Raw genomic sequence first — 19,366 nt, 5'->3', positions numbered from 1 at the left:
ATGTGCTGGGTAAGGAAGGATGGGAGGGATTTACAGTAAAAAGTATAAATGCCACCATTAACATTTTAGTTTGAATACCTTCTCTGTACTATATGTTCTATATAAGCATAAAACAGAAAAGACAATTGTCAAGAAGTCAGATGGCAGGTTTCATGCAACAAATTATCGCAACTTGGCATGCATGACCTAAGTGGTGGTGCAAGCAAATTCAACAGCAATGGTCAAAATCAAATTGAGTAATTTGCAGAGGATGGGTTTAAACTACATAGATCTTTTGAAAAGATTGGGACATAGAGGGTAGTTTTAATGGCTCTATTCTATAAGTCCCTCCTTATCACATTCTGACTATTTGCAATGTTTCTGATCTCCTGTAGGATGAACGAGCTGCCTTTGACATCCATGATTATGGAATCAGAATTATGGATGCGTTTGACTGCATCAGACAGAGGCGTTCATTTGCAAGCATTGTGGCTGGAAAGGAGGCATTCGAAGTGTGCAGATATATGCTGGCCACGCTGCAACTGGTAAGCATGTTCTTCACTGTGAATTGAGATTAGATAAGAATCAGGAGCTTCATGCACCCACCACCATAGCAACATGTGGTGACTGAAAGGAAGGTGAGTGCAAAGAAAGTGAGAACAGAACTTTGCTATAAACTAGGCAGATATGATGTGGGGATGCAGTTGAAAGCAATTCGGTGAACAAAGCCTAAGAAATATGTTGCGACTCAACAATGGTTCAAAATAGAGATATTTCAGGTGGATAGTATGAATGAATGAATGACCTGATATGTTGTTACTGCACACTAGCACTTTTTTCCCTGATGGATTTCATTAATGGGTAGTCTCAGTGCCAGCTTGGCTCAATGACAGCATTCCTGCCTCTGAGTTAGAAGACTGAAGATTCAAGCCCTGAGCTGAGGGCTGTCAAACACCAGCTAAGTTGTTGCTGAAAGGGTGCAGCATCTTTGGAGAGGCAGTACTGTGAGAGTGCTACATTGTTGGAGAAGCAGCACTGAACAGGTGCTGCAGTATTAGAGGAGTGGTACATGGGGTGGTTGCACTCATGGAGGAATCACACTGAAGAAGTGATGTATTGTTGGAGGATGAGAACTTTAAACTTAAGATGTCTCAAATGGGTTTTACTTGACTTTGTGACAATGAACAATTATATAATTGATGCTTTGGGATGGATACATAAGGTTCCTGGGTATGCCATCGCTGAGATTTTGTTTCCTTCAGTTCCTTTGGATTTACTTTTTTCCTCTCATTTACCCATTGTTTTTACCCCATCCTTGTGTTAACTTCTGGATGTTCAGGGGTGCCTCTGTACAGAGAGTGGGCTAACGAGATTTACTTCAGTGTGGACTCTGAATGCCTGTTACGGTAATGCCAAGTTTAGCTCCAGTGCTGTGAATATTAACTATCCCTCAGCTGCTCATGGTGAGATCTGTTTCCTCTCCTTTGCAGGCCAATGACTACACAGTGGACATATGGCAAAAAGAAGGGCTGTATGAATCAGTCGACACAATGGAACTGACCCTTTTGAGCAAAGTAAGAGCTCACGAACGTTTCCGGACATACATGGCTCCATCCATTTCAAATAAATGAGAAGATTCACAGACCTTCATTCAACTTGCACAGTCCTCAAACTGCAATCTTGACATTACATCCATTGTTTATGGCACACCAGGAGGGACTATGCCCATATTTCCTCGCCGTATGACAGCAAGTGTCTGGGACACTGACTAAAAGGATGCATGTTCCTCATGTTTCAGTGGAATGCACCACTTGCCCTAAGCCCTGCCAAAACAATTCCTGGATTGTGATTATTCTCTACTTATGCTTATATATTTGCTGTGTTCTGTACAGCTACTATCCTGGGCTGTTTTGATTATATAATGTGCTTCGTGCAGTTTACTGGCTGCATCCTGTGCAGTATTTTTATACAAACTCATGATTTTCTGATGGAGGGAAATATAATCAAAATGAGTGCAGCTATCATTGTCTATGCTTTTTGAGATGCTTAGCAGATTTGTGAAGGAGAAAATCTCTTCAATTAAGTGCTATATCTAACCTTGTGCCAAGTGTAACATTTGTAAAGTTAGGGCTTGTCCATTTATATTTAGGTGAGGTTTTGTGCAATAATTTCCTCACTCCAGCCCATGCTGGAGAAGAAAGACTTTGATTTCATATTTTAAAAAATACAATTGTTTTATCAAACATTCTTCCTCCCTAGCCTCACCTTTCTGAATGAGAAAGTGAGAATCCAGAAATGTTTATGAATTGAAATTCGATTGGATGGTAATAAATGATGCTTGTATTTTGGGGAATAGTGTGTGCCATCAGGAGCAGATAATCACAAATCTGTACAAAGTGGGATTTTTAAAAATGTACAAATCTAAATTTTGTAAAAGTACTGCAGTAAACTTAGAACTCGATTGCATTCTGTGCTTAAACTTTTTCATCAATTTGGGATTGGAAGATCCCTGAAAATGGGAATGAAACGCCCGTTGGATATTGTATACCATAAAACACAGAAGTAGGTTATTCAGCCTATCGAGTTTGCTCTGCCATTCTTTCATGACTGATCTGATCATCCTGAATTCCACACTCCTAACTTTTCCCCATAACCCTGATTCCCTTATGTATAAAGGATCTGCCTACTTCAGCTTTAAATATTCTTGACTCAACCTCAGCAGCCCTCTGTGGTGAAGAATTACACAAATTCATAACCCTTTGAGAGAAAAAATTTCTCCTCATCACGATCTTAAGTGTACAACCCCTCGTTCTAAGATTATATGCTCTGGTCTTAGGCTCTCCCGTAAGTGGAAACAACCTTTCTGCATCTACCCTATTAAGCTCCCTAAAAATCTTGTATGTTTTAATACGGTAGGCTATTGTTATTCTAAACTCCAATGAGTACACACCCAACCTGCTCAACCTGTCATAAGACAATCCCTCCATACCAATGTTATGTAATAAATTGGGATACACAGCGTAAGATTTCAAAGGAATGTGGTTTCCCCACCGATCCAATGCAATACAGGTGAACCTTCAGCCCACTGCCTTTACTTCCAGGGAAACAGAAGCAATGCCTTCCTTTCACATAGTGTCACTAACCTGCACAACACAAATGGAATGCAATTTATTAGAATGGAGGGGTCTCACTGTTTAATGTTACTACTGAAATTTTCACTGCAGAGTGAGTGCAAAAGATTGAGAAGTGTTGGGCTGAAGGAGATTAGAGATATGGAAGGATAAGGCTGTTGTTTTTTTGATATGTATCTTCATATATGTTTTCCCCTTGGATAAGTGTTGGACCATGTCAGAAGCATTCCTTCCATAGTTCACAAGTTTTGAATTGTAACTTGATTATGGAGCTTCTAGCTCAAAAACAGGTATGTTACCTCCTGGGTGACAAGACCTTCATGGGCAGGCTATGAAGTAGTTTGAAAAGAATTTTGAAAATTCTAAGTGCAAACAGAAAATGTTGGAAAAACACAACAGGTCTGGTAGCATCTGTTGAATATGATCATTGCCAGGCACTTGTGTGGGATGCATGTTATTTGGCAGGTGTGGATAATGTGGATAATATCCATATCTTGTTGCATTTGGACATGGACTGTTTCAGTATTTGAGGAGTCACAAATATTTCTGAATGTTGTGCAATCATCCTCACTTTTGACCTTTAAAGAGAAACTAGCTTTTCCACTCTTTCAACATATAACTGGGGTCATTCATCCTTATACTATTGTAGTGTTGAACTTTCTTCAAAATCTTGACTTCCTTTATGAATTGCAGTAACCACAAACTCCAGCTGTGGACTAATCAATATTTCAAAGAGATCTATCATATCTTCCATGCCATTGTACTCTACTCCTAAATATAAAGCTAAAGATTCCATTTGCTCTCAAGTTGTCCTGCTGCTTCAAACATTTGTTTTACATACGCCCCCAGGTCTCTGTTCTACAGACCCCATTTCGTTCAAATTGCTACTTGTCATTCTGCCTGTTGAAGTGTTTCCCAGCAATGCCTTTTGCCTCCACAGATCGTCTTTTTGAGGTTAATCTGCTTTGCCGTTCCTTTGACTTGTAGTAGATGGAAAGTATTCAGCCTGGAGCTTGGTGACCAGTGGTGTTCCACAGGGATCTGTTCTGGCACCTCTGCTCTTAATCATCTTTATAATTGAGTCGGATGAGGAAGTGAAAGGGTGGATTAGTAAGCTTGCCAATGACGCGAAGGTTGGTGGAGTAATGGATAGCATGGAGGCCTATTGTAGGTTGCAATGGGACAGTGACAGGATACAGAGCTGGGCAAAGACATGGCAAATTGGATTCACCCCAAAAAATGTGAAGTGATTCATTTTGGAAGGTAGAATTTGAATGCAGAATACAGGGTTAATGGCAGGATTCTCTGCAATGTGGAGGAACAGAGGGATCTTGGGGTCCGTGTCCATAGATCACTCAAAGTTGCTACCCAAGTTGATAAGGTTATAAACAAGGCGTATGGTGTGTTGTCTTTCATTGGCAGGGGAATTCAGTTTAAGAGCCACAAGGTTATGCTACAGCTCTATAAAACACTGGTTAGACCACACTTGGAATATTGTGTTCAGTTCTGGTCGCCTTATTATAGGAAGGATGTAGAAGCTTTAGAGAGGGTGCAGAGGAGATTTACCAGGATGCTGCCTCAACTGAAGGGCAGGTCTTGGGAAGAAAGATTGGGAGAGCTAGGGCTTTTCTCATTGGAGTGAAGAAAGATGAGAGGTGACTTGACAGAGGTGTACAAGATGATGAGAGGCACAGATAGAGTGAATACCCAGAGAGTTTTTTCCAGGGCGCAAATGACTATTACAAGGGAGGATAATTTTAAGGTGATTGGAGGAAGGTATGGGGAGATGTCAGAGGTAGGTTCTTTACACAGAAAGTGGTAGGTGTGTGGAACGTGAGCCAGCAGTGGTAGTGGGGTCAGATACATTAGAGACATCTAAGCGACTCTTGGATAGGCACATGGATGACATTATGATGGAGGGTGTGCAGGACAGTTTAATCTTAGTCAGATAATAGGTCAGTACGACATCATGGGCCGAAAGGCCAGTACTGTTCTGTGTTCTCATTCCTCCACCCTGATTCACTTTAAAGAACTCTTTTGTATTGCTTTCTTCATTCCTTTAGTGTTATTAACTATTTCTATGCTAACAACAATTCCATTTTCTCTAACCCCTCCTCACGTACAATTCTTGCAAAATATCTTAAACCCTCACAAAGGTCTTGAGACCTTTCCTAAACAGTGAAACTGGGAACAGCAGACCATTCAGCCCTTTGATCCTGCTCCACCATCAAAATGATTACAGTTCATCCTCTTTCTCAACACCATAGTGCCATTATCTTCTTTAAAGTCTAAAAAATATCTACAGTGGACTGCCTGGAATTAAATGCAATACTTTAATCAGCTATTTGAAAAATTTGGAAGGAACAAGCAGGGAATCAAGATTGTGTTTCATATAGGCTGGTGTCCTCCTTTCATTTCTGATTTAATGAAATTTATTTTGATAATTTGTTTCATTTAGAACTTCAGCAATGGAAAGGTGCCTGACAGTTGAGTAAAATCACAGGACTATATTAGAATATGTTAGAACACAACAACTTAGAATATACCTTGCCTATTGTTCTATAGCTTTTTGATGAGGAAAAATCTCTACTGCAGTCCTAGCACTGGGAATGTTATAGGTTGTCTCATCCCTTAAACTTCTACATAATTCGTCATTTTACTTCATGTTATGTCATACCTGTTGCCAATTTATTCTAAGGATGAAAACAGTCATTATACAAATGTGTCACAGACCAGCTGATCAAGTTGACATTATTAATGGTAGATTAATTAAATTCAGAATTACATTGAGATTTATTCAAATAACTTGTTAGAAATCGCAGAAGTTGCAGGTGAGCATTTTGAAACCTTGGGCATTCAAAATCTCAAGGAGCAGTACTAAAACTTGAGTAAACCATGTATCACACAATATCTCCAAGAATTGTTCCATTTTGAACCCAGTCTTCTAACATAATGAAGACCAGTGCTGGACAGCAAATTACAATTTGAAGTCTATGCCTCCCTGTGTTGGTTCCACAGGACTGACCCAAGCCTGCTCCTTAAAATTCAAAGATAAATGAGTTTTAGCACTGCTAAAATTGCATTAACTGTTATTTAGACTGTCCTAAATTAACTGAGTTCTCCCATCTTCCTGCTAATCCTGTTGTAAATAGCTAGAACATCGGCAATGATTGTGATTTGTTCCCATGTACAATGAAGGTTTGATTCAGTTGAAAATATTGACAATATACAGACTGTGATTCTATTTATTATTTACATAGTACAGGAAAGCTGCACTGTTGGAAGTGCCATCTTTTGCAGCAGGCACCTCATCAGACGGACAATTTCATAGAAATGCAAAAGATCTGTCCCTGATCAGTATTTATCCTTCAATATTATTCAAAAACATTATCTGGATATGATCATGTCACTTCTTGTAAGAGCTTAACATAAGCAAATTGGCTGCTGCATTTTCTAATTGGAATATTTAAAATTAACCTCAGCTGCGGGATGACCCAAGGTAACGTAAGGTACTACATAAATGAATATCTTTCTTCTTAAATTGTTCGTGGACGTTAAGGAGTATGTTGGCATATTAAAATTAAGGTTTGGTTCAAGGCATTCCAAACAGTTACAGTCAAATTTATTAGAGGGGTACTCACTCACCACCACCATCCCAGACATACATATACAGACACACACTTTTGCAACAGTGTGGAAACAGCAATTCACGCCTGATTAGATTACTGAATGGACCCTGCATTGAACTGTAGGTTGACATCCAGATTTTCTACAAGCATGAAATAAAGGATAATTAATCATCCCGCACAGACTGATATTCAATCCCACCAGATAATTAAACTTCAGAAGTCACACGACACCAGGTTGAAGTCCAACAGACTTATTTGAAATCATCTCTCTGCCTCAATTAATCGGATTATAGATCACCCCTTCACTTGCTGTTCAGCCTGCTGACACTCCACACACAATTTTTCTGATCATTTGATCTCTCTCTGCCTATAAATTCTGTGCCTTTCTTCACTTCACCTGACAAAGGAGCAGTGCTTTGACAGCTTGTGATTTCAAACAAATCTGCCGGACTATAACCAAGTGTCATGTGACTCTTGACTACGTCCACCCCAATCCTACACTTGCACCTCCACATCATAATTAAACATGATAACTAAAGATTACTGCCAAACTCTCTAATTTCATTGATTTGTGGTTGGGCTGGCAAAACACCTGAGAATCATGTGAATGGCTAAGAGTATCAATAGGGTCAAAGGGCCAAAAATACATCTTTCACAGTGAGGCTGGTAGACGTACTTTAACAAATTACACTCCTGCAACTGATGCCAGCACAAATCTTCTCTAAGAATCTCCACTCATCAACTGAAGAAATTGACATAGTTTTTCATGTGGCTGCGTATACTCTCAGCAATTTCCTGGTCATTTTTGCTCCGATTGTAGTAATCGGTGAAAAGCCCATCTGGATTTAGAAGGTAAATGATGATTGTGTGATCGACAATGTAGTCATTATCTTCATCCTTGGGGCCAGCACTGTAGTATACTCGGAATGCCTTCCCCAAATCCTTGATCTGCTCTGGTGTCCCAGTCAATCCTATCATACGAGAATGGAAATCCTTGATATACCTCGCCATCTCCTCCACTCCGTCTCTGTCTGGATCCACTGTGATAAAGATGGGTTGGACTGGAGGCAGTGCCCTATCCATGTCTAAAATCTGCACCACACTTGAGATCTTGTCCAGCTCATCTGGGCAGATGTCAGGGCAATGGGTGAATCCAAAGTAAAGCAGAACCCACTTGCCTAAGAAGTCCTTTTTGGTTCTAGATTTTCCAGTGTGATCCAGCAAAGTGAAATCACCTTGACCTAGTGCTAACTTCTGAAGCTGCTCCTGGCGTTTCACCTTTTCCTGCTGCTTCTTTTCCAAGTGAACATAGTACCATAATCCCATTATTGCACAGCCAAAAAGGCATGTCACCAGGAATTTGGACCGCAAGCTGATCTGAGGGCTCCCTGAGCTCCTGTCTGAGGCAGACTGTGAAAATAGTCTGTGGGTCAGGAAAGTTGAACAGCCAGGGTTAACATGCACAAGTGGCAGAGAGGAAAGGCCAAGCAAACTGTGGGCTGCCAATAGTCTTCCCTCAGTTTGGAAGTGTAGCTTCTCTCTCATGGACTGACTTGATGTGTTACAGATTGTTAAGTGAGGAGTGCCTTGCACACTTCCCAATGGATAGTTTGGATCAGTTGCACTGATTTCAGATGATGGAATAGCTACGGTTTCAGTGCTCAATCCCATTACATTGGTGTAGAAACAATACAACCCATTAATGCTCCTATGGTTTAACTTTTGGTTGCAATCAATGGTTGTAGATACAGGTTGCAAATGCCATCCCCTGCTTCCTGTGATCCTGAAAGTTTTCACCCCTGAGTGTCCATTACTCAGGCAGCTGGCATGTCTCAGGGCCACAGCACCTCTTCTGCTCACATCCTCACTCCCTGACTTCGACAAGCTGCCACTGACCAGCAGTCGTTGCCAGCATGAATTGTGGCCCCTCGTGATCATCGTGGTAAACCTGTGGTGAAAGAAAAATGCTTAGAGGTCAATCAAAACACACCAGTGCCCCTCTCCCCCTACCCGACCCCACACAAACCTGAGAAAAAGAACACCCACAATCCGGCCTGGTTCACCTCCCAGCAGTCCCTGCCCTGTCTGGGTGGCAGGTTGAGGGCCCCTCTGATACTGAAACCACGCCTGTTCCCCCAGCATCTCCATCGCCCTCTTGTCCCCACATTCCTCCTCTCCCCGCACCCTGCATCCCCCGACCTCTCTAGATCAATCCAGCATCTGACCCTTCTCTTCCTCGCCCCACCTAACCCTTCCCCCAGCCCGCACGCGCCCCTCCGCCGCCATTTCCTGGTACCTCGCCGGCCGTTGCTTTAGGGAACTACAGATCCCAGCAGGCTTTACAATTGCGCGTGCGGAGGCGGAGACCCGGATGGAAGGGAAAGGTGAGAGTGGGCGACCGTAGAGACCGGCAGGGACATATCACTTTAATGATATAATAAACACTGGGATTACAGAGAAGCTGCGGAAATCTGAAACAAACACAGAAAGTGTTACAGAAACTCAGCAGCTCTATCTGTGGAGAGAAAACAGAGTGAATGATTTGAATCCAGTGCCCATCTTAAGTTTTTCCAACACTGAAACCCAGGAGACTGAAAAACTTTGAAATCCCAGGAAAGGAAAGAGCTATGTTTCTCTGTGCAGTAAACACACGGGAAGGGAGAGGAGGCAATGGCCTAGTGGTATTGTTGCTGGACTGTTAATCCAGAGACATGGTTAACATTCTGGGGACCCAGGTTTGAATCCCACCAAGGTAGGTGGTGGAATTTGAATTCAATAAAATATCTGGAATTAAGAATCTAATAATGACTGTAAGTTGATTGTCAGGAAAAACCCACGTTGTTCACAAATGTCCTTCAGGGAAGGAAACTGCCACCCTTACCTGGGCTGACCTACATGTGGCTCCAGACCCACAGCAATGTGGTGGTCTCTGAACTGCCCTCCAAGCAATTAGGGGTGGACAATAAATGCTGTCTAGCCAGCAACATCCTCGTTCTGTAAATGAATAAAGGAAGGACCTCAAGCCTGAAGAAAGCTAGTTTATTTCCCCTCATCAATTGCTTTAGGTTGTGGCTTATGTCTAATAAGTCAGGGACTTAACATGTATGAGTCTGTACCTCTTGTCAGCAAGTGGAAGTACCTGGAGAAGGAAGATGAAGAGTAGCATGTCCTGACCAGCCAAAAGCATCACATTACAGAACAGGAAGCTATTGAATTGCTTCTCTAATCTCTCCCTTCACCGATAACATTCAGGGTGGCATCGTGGCTCAGTGGTTAGCACTGCTGCCACACACCGCGAGGGACCTGGGTTGATTCCAGCTTTAGGTGACTGTCTGTGTGGAGTTTGCACATTCTCCCCGTGTCTGCGTGGGTTTCCTCCAGGTGCTCCAGTTTCCTCCCACGGTCCAAAGATGTGCAGGGTAGATGGATTGGCTGTGCTAAATTGCCTGTAGTGTTCAGGGATGTTTAGGTTAGGTTAGACATGGGAAATACAGGTGTAGGGGAATGGGTTTGGGTGGGATGCTATTTGGAGGGGTGGTGTGGACTTGTCGGGCTGAATAACCTGTTTCTATACTGTAGGAATTCTATGAATACCCATGTTTGTTTTGTGTATGTGTGCATAGAGGGAGTTTTATAAGGCGGGCAGAGTTTATGTTGATGGTTCATCTGTAGCTGTGTCATCTGTCTGTAGCTAGAATTTTTTTTGCAATAAATAGTAATTCTTGTAAAGTACAGACACCCTGATCTGTGCTTTTTTGTCTAACTGGGTTTAAAAGACAGGTAAACAAAAGAATTTTTCATACTTGTACAAAATTTTCAACTTTTGTGATGCCTTCAGGAATAAGATGTCTTGATCTCCAGCACACGACCCCATTTAGGTGTAACACTAGGCAGCAATTCAGGCAAAAGGCACCTGGCTTATCTCATCAAAGTGTCAAATCCATCTACTCCAGAAGTTTCCTGATCTTATGTAACTAATAAGGGGACACCACATAGTCCTACTTTTAACCTTTGAATTGTGAAAATTAGGACACTTTATACATTTTCTGTAAGACAGCAGCGTCCATATTTCCATTTTTCTCACTTTGCCCTTCAAAGAAATGTAATGTTTGCCTTACGTGTATACACATGCGTGCTCTTTAACCAGTGTTCCTCTGAATCTTTCAGGTCTACATGTGCAGCGACTTCCAGAACCAGAAGTCAATGTGAAAGCTCGATCCTAATATTTGGCATGGGGAGTGCTGCGCTACTGGTTGTAACAACTCCTTTACTTCAAACTGTATGTCATTATAGCCCATGATCTATGGGTGGATAGCCCTCATTGCTGAAACTTCTATTACAAAAATCGTAATTTCACCTCCTCTAATTAAGGATGCCCTCAATCGCATCTCCTCCATTTCCAGCACTTTTGCCCTCAAAGCCACTCCCTCAACAGCAATAAGAATAGAGCCCACTTAGTCCTCACATACCACCCCACCAATCTCTGAATCCCACAAATCATCCTCCAATATTTCCGCCACCTACAAAAAGATATTTCCTTTCTCACTCCTGTCTGCTTTCCTCAGGGACGATTCATTCCATGAATCCCTTGTCAGCTCTATATTCCCTACCAATCCACAAGAGGTGCAACACCTGCCCCCACACCTCTCCTCTCACCTTTGTCCAAGGCCCCAAACAATCCTTCCAGATCTGGCATAGATTCACCTGCAACTCATTGAACCTTATCTGTTGTATCCATTGCTCCCGCTGTGGGTCTCCTGTATATCAGGGAGACCACACACAGACTAGGGGACCAGTTGGCAGAGCATCTGTACTTGTGCACGCATCAACCAACCTGACCCGGTTGCCATCCATTTTTAATTACCCCCTTCCACTTCCCTGACGACATGTCCATCCTTGGCTCCTCCACTGTCAGAGTGAGGCCAAATGTAAACTGGAGGAGCAACGCCTGATATTTTGCCTTGGAAAGCTTACAGCCCAATGGCCTTAACATTGACTTCACCAGCTTCAAAATCCCTCCACCTCCAGCCCTTAAACCCATGTCCAGTTCTCCCCCTCCCGACCTGATTTAACCCATCCATCTTCCAACTCATCTGTCTGAGCTATCCTTCCCATTGGACAATCACAATAACCCTGTATCTACATCCACTATTCACCATCTCTCCTACCCTTGCCCCAGCTCTACCCCCCTCCCTCTATTTATTTATGGGCTCCTTCCCCCTCCCCTGAAATGTTGACTTACCTGTTCGTCGGAGCTGTCTGAACTGCTGTGCTCAGGACTGTAGAAACTACAGAAAGCTGTGTGCACAGCCCAGACTATCACAGAAGCCAACCTTCCATTTACAGAGTTTGTTGCTGAAAGGTTGCCTGCATCATCAAAGCACCATCACACACCAGTGATGACCTCCTACAACCCTTTCAATCAGAAAGAAGATACAGAAGCTTGAACACTCACACCAGCTGGTTCAGGAACAGCTTCTTCCACGTTGTTATTTGACTGATGAATGGACTCCTAAGCCTCAAATAACGCTGATCTTGCTAACATTCATCTCACCCACTGTACGCCCTGTGCAATGTAACCTGTATGCCTCTAAGATTTTTTTCCAACCTTTGACCTGTACATCCTGGCATACTGTGATCTGCCTGTATTCTTCATAAACAAAGCTTTTCATTGTACGCTGGTACACATGACAATAAATCAATCCAGTTGATCAGCTAACCTGTCCAGGGAAGGTTTGAGGGCAGCAGGGTGTGCATTCAGAAAAAAAATCAGAGACTGACACATTTCGCTGTAGAATCTCTACAGTATGGAAGGGGATGTTCTAGCTATTGAGCCTTCAAGAAGCATCCCACTTGGTCCCAGCCCTATTCTTGTAGCCCCATGTTTATTTACAATGTTTAATCGGCCTAATCTTCACATTTTTGAACTGTGGGAGGAAGCCTGAGCACCTAGGATGAACGCATGCAATACATTCAAACTCTACATAGACAGTTGCCTGGGGTTGGAACTGAACCCAGGTTTCCGATACCGTGGGGCAGCATTGCTAACCATTAAGGCACCATGCCACCCTAAAGAGCCAGTTGACCAATATGGGGCTCGAACCCAGGACTCTGACATTAAGAGCCTCATGCTCTACTGACTGATCTAGTCAGGCCGTATAGATATATTTGTGCTGCACAATCCCAGGATTGCCACACTCTGAGGGTAGATTTTAAAATGCATGCATTTGGGTTCTTCTCACTACTAGCTCCTGAGCACAGGAAGGTGCTAGAAAAATCCAGGCTTCACCATTCCTGCTATAGGGGTTCTGACACTAGCAAATCTCTCATGCTTCAAAATATAAGCTTTTCAAACTTGGTCCTAGAAGAGTTAGGATTCCACACCCCACCCACCCACTCCAGTGGAGGGTTAATGTGAGAGAATAGCCTTTGGTCTCGCTCATCATTTCCCCTGGGATTAGAGTGGTGCTGGTGCTGCTCAGCAGAATGAGTATGGTGCTGTCGAGGCTCTTGGACTTGAACTCAGAATCCTTGTAGCGTAGAGCCTACATCACAGAGACAGATCATTTCGGCCAACACTGTGCCAGTGCTTAAACTCTTCCCATGCCTAACCATCTAATCTTAGCTTCATTTCCTTCTATTCCTTTCTCCCTTATGTGCTTACCTAGCTTCCTCTTAAATGCACCTTTGTTATTTGTCTCAGCCACTCCTTGTGGTAGTGAGTTCCAAATTTTGCCATCGTCTAAGTAAAGAAATCAGTCTTGAATTTCCTATTTCCTTGTTAATGAGTATCTTATACTTGTAGCCCATATTTCTGGTCTAACCAACACCACAACCATCACCCCTGCTGCCCTTCCCAATTTTTTAAAAACATCCTAACCTCCTCATTTGCTGACAAATCTAATTAGTTTCCAGTGGTTGTTCTGTTTTATATTTGGAAAGATTATAATCAGGCAAATGGAGCACAATCTGGAGAGGTATTTGTAAAGGGTGAGCAAAGCAGACAATATGTATTGAATACCAGAACATGTAGCACATAGAGAAACACTGGCCTTGAAGTGAATGTCTACAGATCCCTGATTCTAACTGGACGAGTGGGTAGAAAACTTGTAAATGCTTTCCTTCATTAGTTTTAAGGTAGAAGGGTGATTGCACCAGAACTGTCCAGAACACTTAGACCAGAGCTACATACTGCTTCCAGTTCCAATCACTGGAAAGTTGTGATCATGATGGAAAGGGCTTAGAGTAAATTTATAAAGACATTGCCAGGAATTGGCAATTTTTAACAGAAGGATTAGGTAGGCTGATTTTTTTTCTTTGAAACAGGGAAGCTGAGGGGAGATTTATGTGACATTTCTAAAATTTAAAGCATCAAGATTGGGTGGATATAAAGTATCAATCTGTTGTGGTAGAGAGGTCACTGACCGGGAGGCCTGGATAAAAAGTATAATTAAAAGGGGAAATTCCTTCATCCAGTGGGGATGGGGAAGGGGGAGCGACAGTCTGGAACTTGGTGCCTGACAGGGTGACTGAGACAGGTACCCACATCATACTTTTGAAAAAAAAGTCTTGTGCAGTAAGGTAGAGGACAGAGACATGATGGACTGAACTTCCATTGGGATAGGTAACACTGTCAGACTAGTGAAAGGCCGTGATCTAGGAAGGTGATCTGGATCATTCCTGTTAGTGGGAGAAAGCTAATTCGGTACTACTCCTACTTCCAGGTGGGAACGTGCTGATCTGAGATTACTCCTGTGTTCAGATGGAAAGTTGATGATCTGGAATTTTGCTGGCCAAATGGAATATTATTTCACTCATTCATTACTTCTGGCTGCTGTTCATCAGAATGCCATTTACTGCATTGCATTCAGCCTGGAACAGATTAGCATTGATCAGGAGCACAGCCAATCTCAGACATTTGGACAAGTATGGAGCCCAGCAGCTGCCTGTCTTTGGAGGGTTTTTCCTCTGCTTTATAATTCCACAACTGCCATAACACTTTTCTTAGAAGCTAAAATATAAAACCTTCCAGACTATTGCATTTGTGCTGGTTATTTTGCTAGAATAACTTCAAAATTAATCCCACTTTCCTCCCCTGCATCAATTCCTGCGTTAGTCTCACTGCCCCATGATTTCCCTAACCCTATTTCTTTCCTTTAAAATATTGAGCAACGTTTTTCCCTGGAAAGATGATCTTTAGCTGAACCACGGTATATGCGTGCTGAATATTTGCTAGCTCCGTCTTCATGCTTTAGTGATTGTTTTGATGATCTCTCAACACTTGATTTCTCAGCCAGAGGAAAAGATCTTTCATTTTATGAATAGTTTAAACACATTTTCTTAAAAAAAAACCACAGTGGGAACTGTTCCAGTACCTGATTTCTCCGCACTTAGAAACATAGAAAATAGGAACAGGAAATAGGCCATATGGCCCTTTTACCATTCAATGTGATCATGGCTGATCATCCAACTCAGTACCCTGTTCTTACATTTTTCTGCATATCATTTGATACCTTTAGAAATCTGAGGTATATCTAACCCTTTCTTGAAAGCATTCAGTGTTTTGGGCTCAACAGCTTTCGGCAACAGAGAATTCCAAAAACTCACCACCCCCTGGGTGAAGGCATTGCTCCCCATCTCCAACCTAAATGCCCTATCTTTTATCCTTAGACTGTGACTCCTGGTTCTGGACTCCCTGGTCATTGAGAACATCTTTCCTGTGTTTACCCTGTCTAGTTCTGTTAGAATTTTTTTAGGTTTCCATAAAATCCCGCTTATTGTTCTAAATTACTGTGCATATAGCCCTAACTGATCTAGTCTTTCTTCATATGTCAGACAAGGAATCAGTTTGGTAATCCTTTGTTGCACTTCCCCTATAGCCAGATCATCTATCATCAGAAAAGGAGACCAAAACTGCACACACTCTTCCAATTGTGGTCTGTACAATTACAGGAACACATCCCTGCTCCTGTTTTCAAATACTCTTGCTATGAAGTCCAACATACCATTAGTTTTCTTCACCATCTCCTGTACCCTGCATGATTACTTTTAGCAACTGGTGCACAAGGTCACCTAGGTCTCATTGCACCTACCCCTCTCCCAATCTGTTGGCATTCAATTATAATTGGTCTTGTTGTTTTTGCTATTAAAGTGCATCACATTTATTCGAATTATACTTCATTTCTCATGCGTTAGCATCATCATTATCATCATTGGCAGTCCCTCGCAGATGAGGATGACTCTCTTCCATTCTCAGTGTGAATCTATAGTTGGCTGTACAGCCAGATATGGCTACCGCAGGCTCTGTTAAAATTGGGGCAGGTGGTAGTCACAGGAAGGGGTGGGTGGGCCTTAGGTATGATTACCTTGCTGTGATTTTTTTTCCCGATGGAAAACTTTGAGGTGCTTGATACCTTCCCAGATGGTCCAAGACCACGTTGGACGAGCTTGGGCCAGAGATTCCCAGGTGTCTGTGGAAATGCCACACTTTACCAGTGAGGCCTTGAGGGTATCACTGAAGCACTTCCTCTGTCCAGCTGGGATGTCCCTGGCTTTTGAAAGCTGGGAGTAGAACACCTGCTTGGGTAGTCTTGTGTCAGTAATGTTGACGATGTGTGCAGCCCATCATAGCCAATCAAGGGTGGTCAGAGCCTCGATGCTGGGATGTGAGCCTAGTCAGGGTCACTGGTTCTTATGCGTCTTCTTCCCAGCAGATTTGCAGGATCTTGCGCAGGCAGCATTGGTGGTACTGCTCCAGCGCCTTGAGGTGTCTACTGTAGACATTCCATGTCTCAGAGCTATATAGAAGGGTGGGTACCACCACAGCTCTGTTACCATCCTTTACCTGCTCCATAATGACATGGAAGTCATGGTAATAACAAATGGCTTCACAGTGATGCATCCCCTGTTAGGACCGGTATCAAGTAGGGCAATGCTTCACCTCACTGCTGACAAGCTCTCTGTTGGAGTGGAGCTAACTTACAGAACCCGTGGGAAGTATTCAACTGCACTGCCTTCAAGTCACAATCAAAGTCACCCCAACCAGTGTCATCAAGCTACAGTATGCAGATGATGCTTCTGTATGTGAAATCGCCAAGGACATGCTCCAGACTATTGTTAGCACCTTTGACATATGACAGCATAGGTCTCACCCTGAACATCCGCAAGATGAAGATCCTTCATCAATCTGGCCTGGTATTGTGGAGCAAACCAAAGATCATCAAGATACAAGGAGAGGCTTAGAGAATGTTGGCCACTTCCAATACCATAGGAAATATCCTGTTGGCCAAAGCTGTATTCATGAAGAGATACAGCATCACCTCCAGAGCGCTAGCATAGCCTTCAACTGCCTGTGGAAAAGGGTGTTCGAGAACAACAACATCAGATCTGACATCAGGATAATTTCTAATGCATTTACCCACTCACTCAATTTGTCCAAATCTGACTGAAATGCCCTAACTGTCCTATCAAAGCTGATCCCATGAATCCCTGGCCTTGTATCAAAGACCATCTCTCCAGTCCTTTGTCTCTACTGTCAAAGCCCATCCCATTGTGTTCCTTAGTTCTCCAGCATAAGCCCATTACTTTATACCCCAACTATCCCATTGAAGCCCATTTCTCAAGTCCCCTGACGTCGTAATTGATTTTCTGTGATCCAATCCTGATTGATATGCCCATACATTTCACATATTGTAAAAGAAGGTAAGTTTGAAACAGAAAACTTAATTGTAGATACAAAATTGCTCACTCTTTGTACCTAAAACAGATCATTTATTGATTTAATTCATAGCTGGTGCTTCAGACAGAAAATCACTTGTTTATACACGTTGGTTAAATGTTAATGAACTTTGATAAAATCCAAAAATATCTTGCACTATAAATAATCTTTTATCCCTATTAATTCGGTTATCACAGTTAATTATTGTATTTCCTTTAAAAAAAATGATGAAGCTGAGCTGGGAGAAGGAGATCACAGATTGGAGTCCCAGTAACTAACAGCAAAACAATTAGGGCATTTCAATCTGTATAAAAATAGCATAAACCTTGCAGAAATAGCAAGAAATTAGGAGGTATGCTTGGTAGGAAATGAAGACTGTTTAGGGTAGATTTAACTGATGTAATGTTTTCCCAATCTAACTCCTGTGATATTAGGCCTGGAAAGTGACAGCCTCATGGTATTATTACTGGACTGTTAATCCACAGACCCAAGCAATGTTCTGGGCACCCAGGTTTGGTGGAATTTGAATTCAATAAAAATCTGAACTTTGAGCCTGATGATAACCTTGAATCCATTGTTGATTGTCAGTCAAACCTCTCTGGTTCACTAATGTCCTTTAGGGAAGGGCTATGCCTTTTTTACCTGGACTGGCCTGCATATGACCCCAGACTCATTGCAATATGTTGACTGTCAACTGGCCTCTGGGCAACTAGGCATGGGCAACAAATGCTGGCCTAGCCAGTAACACCATCATCCTGTAAATGAATACTAAAATAAGTTTAGACCAAGCTTAGTCTTTAGGGAAGTGGAACTGTAGGAGAGGAATGAAGAGAATCTAGTCATGAGGATGCAGATATAGTTAAGTACTCATTTTAAAGTAATGTATTTCCCTTTTTTTGCAAAACAGTCCATGTTTAAGTCCCTATGTTTATGTTTGTCATTGTTCTATCCATGTAAACGCTCCACACCATATTCTGACTGAGTTAATACAGGATGCTGGTCAACTGGTGGATCAGGTCAGTCCACTAGGGGATCTAGGACAAGGTCAGTCTAGCTGGGAGGGCCCAGAATCACATCTGTCTATGGGGTATCTTGGATAAGATCAGTCTAGATGGGAGGGTCTGGGATCAGGTCAGTCTACCAGAAGGATCTGGGACAAGGTCAGCCTATCAAGGAGGTCAGGAATGTGGCCATAATTCAGGGTGGGTCTGGAATCAGGTTTGTCTATCAAAAGCAATCTGGGATCAGGACAGTCTCTCAGTAGATTCTGGGATTGGGTCAGTTAATGGAGGCTGGGCAGGGTGTCTGGGTCAACACATTGAGTGAGCTGTGCAATGTAATAACAGGAATGGACACTGTAACAATGTGATGGGACCAGTATAATTTAAAGATGATCAATTTACCGGGGCAGGGGATTATTGTATTGGGATGAGGGGTTGGTGTTTGGGGTATGGGACTGGCCAGTCTATTGGGCTGGAGGAACTAGTCAAGGTATTGCGGGAGGTTTAGCGTCAGAGGGAGGTATATGAGGGGCTGCTACAACTTATTCAAGTACAGCATAATCCCCACCCTGTACCAACCTTTGTTGTATTTCCCACACATTGGGCTCAGATCCTCATTGCAAGCAAAAGGGCTGGTTGTTCTGGATTTGCCATGGCTTAGTCAGAACATCTTTGGAAAGATTGACAGTTGCACTTTCTCATCCATGTCCATCGCTAAAGAAAACATGGAGCAGGGAAGAACTGGAGGCTGAGTTGCAGCTGGAGCTGGACAAATGCCCACAGCCCATTGTGGATCTCTTGAGAAGCTGCAGTTGGTTTCTAACACTGACTCAGATCAGATTATTGTTGCAGCCTAGCTTAGGCAAGAGATGCCCAGTGATGCATGGATGAGGGAGGACTGCTTTAACT

The 19,366-nt window shown here is 42.7% G+C and overlaps 2 protein-coding genes and 1 long non-coding RNA gene across 9 annotated transcripts in view; 2 read left to right on the top strand and 1 right to left on the bottom strand.

The window, feature by feature from the left end:
- Nucleotides 1–2,440, top strand: part of ncaph2 (non-SMC condensin II complex, subunit H2) — a 42,194-nt gene extending 39,754 nt beyond the window's left edge. For all 5 annotated transcript variants that reach the window (XM_048554601.2, XM_048554598.2, XM_059654532.1 and 2 more), the window contains exons 20-21: nt 375–524; nt 1,470–2,440. In XM_048554601.2, the coding sequence (XP_048410558.1) occupies nt 375–524; nt 1,470–1,610 (291 nt within the window). In that variant the 3' untranslated portion in view covers nt 1,611–2,440. The remainder of the gene's footprint in view (nt 1–374; nt 525–1,469) is intronic.
- A 3,899-nt stretch (nt 2,441–6,339) lies between these two features.
- Nucleotides 6,340–9,064, bottom strand: LOC125463180 (protein SCO2 homolog, mitochondrial). Of its 3 annotated transcripts, none has more exons than XM_059654789.1 (2): nt 9,036–9,064; nt 6,340–8,687 (listed from the first exon to the last, which is right to left on the bottom strand). In XM_059654789.1, exon 2 carries the CDS (start codon nt 8,675–8,677, stop codon nt 7,478–7,480), a length of 1,200 nt encoding a protein of 399 aa, XP_059510772.1. In that variant the 5' UTR covers nt 8,678–8,687; nt 9,036–9,064; the 3' UTR covers nt 6,340–7,477. The 3 variants fall into 3 exon arrangements, with proteins under 3 accessions (XP_059510772.1, XP_048410008.1, XP_059510773.1); XM_048554051.2 differs by lacking the exon at nt 9,036–9,064 and adding an exon at nt 8,766–8,950; XM_059654790.1 differs by lacking the exon at nt 9,036–9,064 and adding an exon at nt 8,786–8,833.
- A 69-nt stretch (nt 9,065–9,133) lies between these two features.
- LOC132210977 (uncharacterized) lies at nt 9,134–15,903 on the top strand. The gene is made up of 2 exons (XR_009447240.1): nt 9,134–9,491; nt 10,907–15,903. It is a non-coding gene; the product is annotated as an uncharacterized LOC132210977 (long non-coding RNA).
- Nucleotides 15,904–19,366: the final 3,463 nt, after the last annotated feature.

This window comes from Stegostoma tigrinum, chromosome 25 (genome assembly GCF_030684315.1).
Source record: "Stegostoma tigrinum isolate sSteTig4 chromosome 25, sSteTig4.hap1, whole genome shotgun sequence".
NCBI classification, from domain to species: domain Eukaryota; kingdom Metazoa; phylum Chordata; class Chondrichthyes; order Orectolobiformes; family Stegostomatidae; genus Stegostoma; species Stegostoma tigrinum.
Note: the sequence above shows the minus strand (reverse complement) of the source record. Positions and strands in the feature narration are given on the sequence as shown.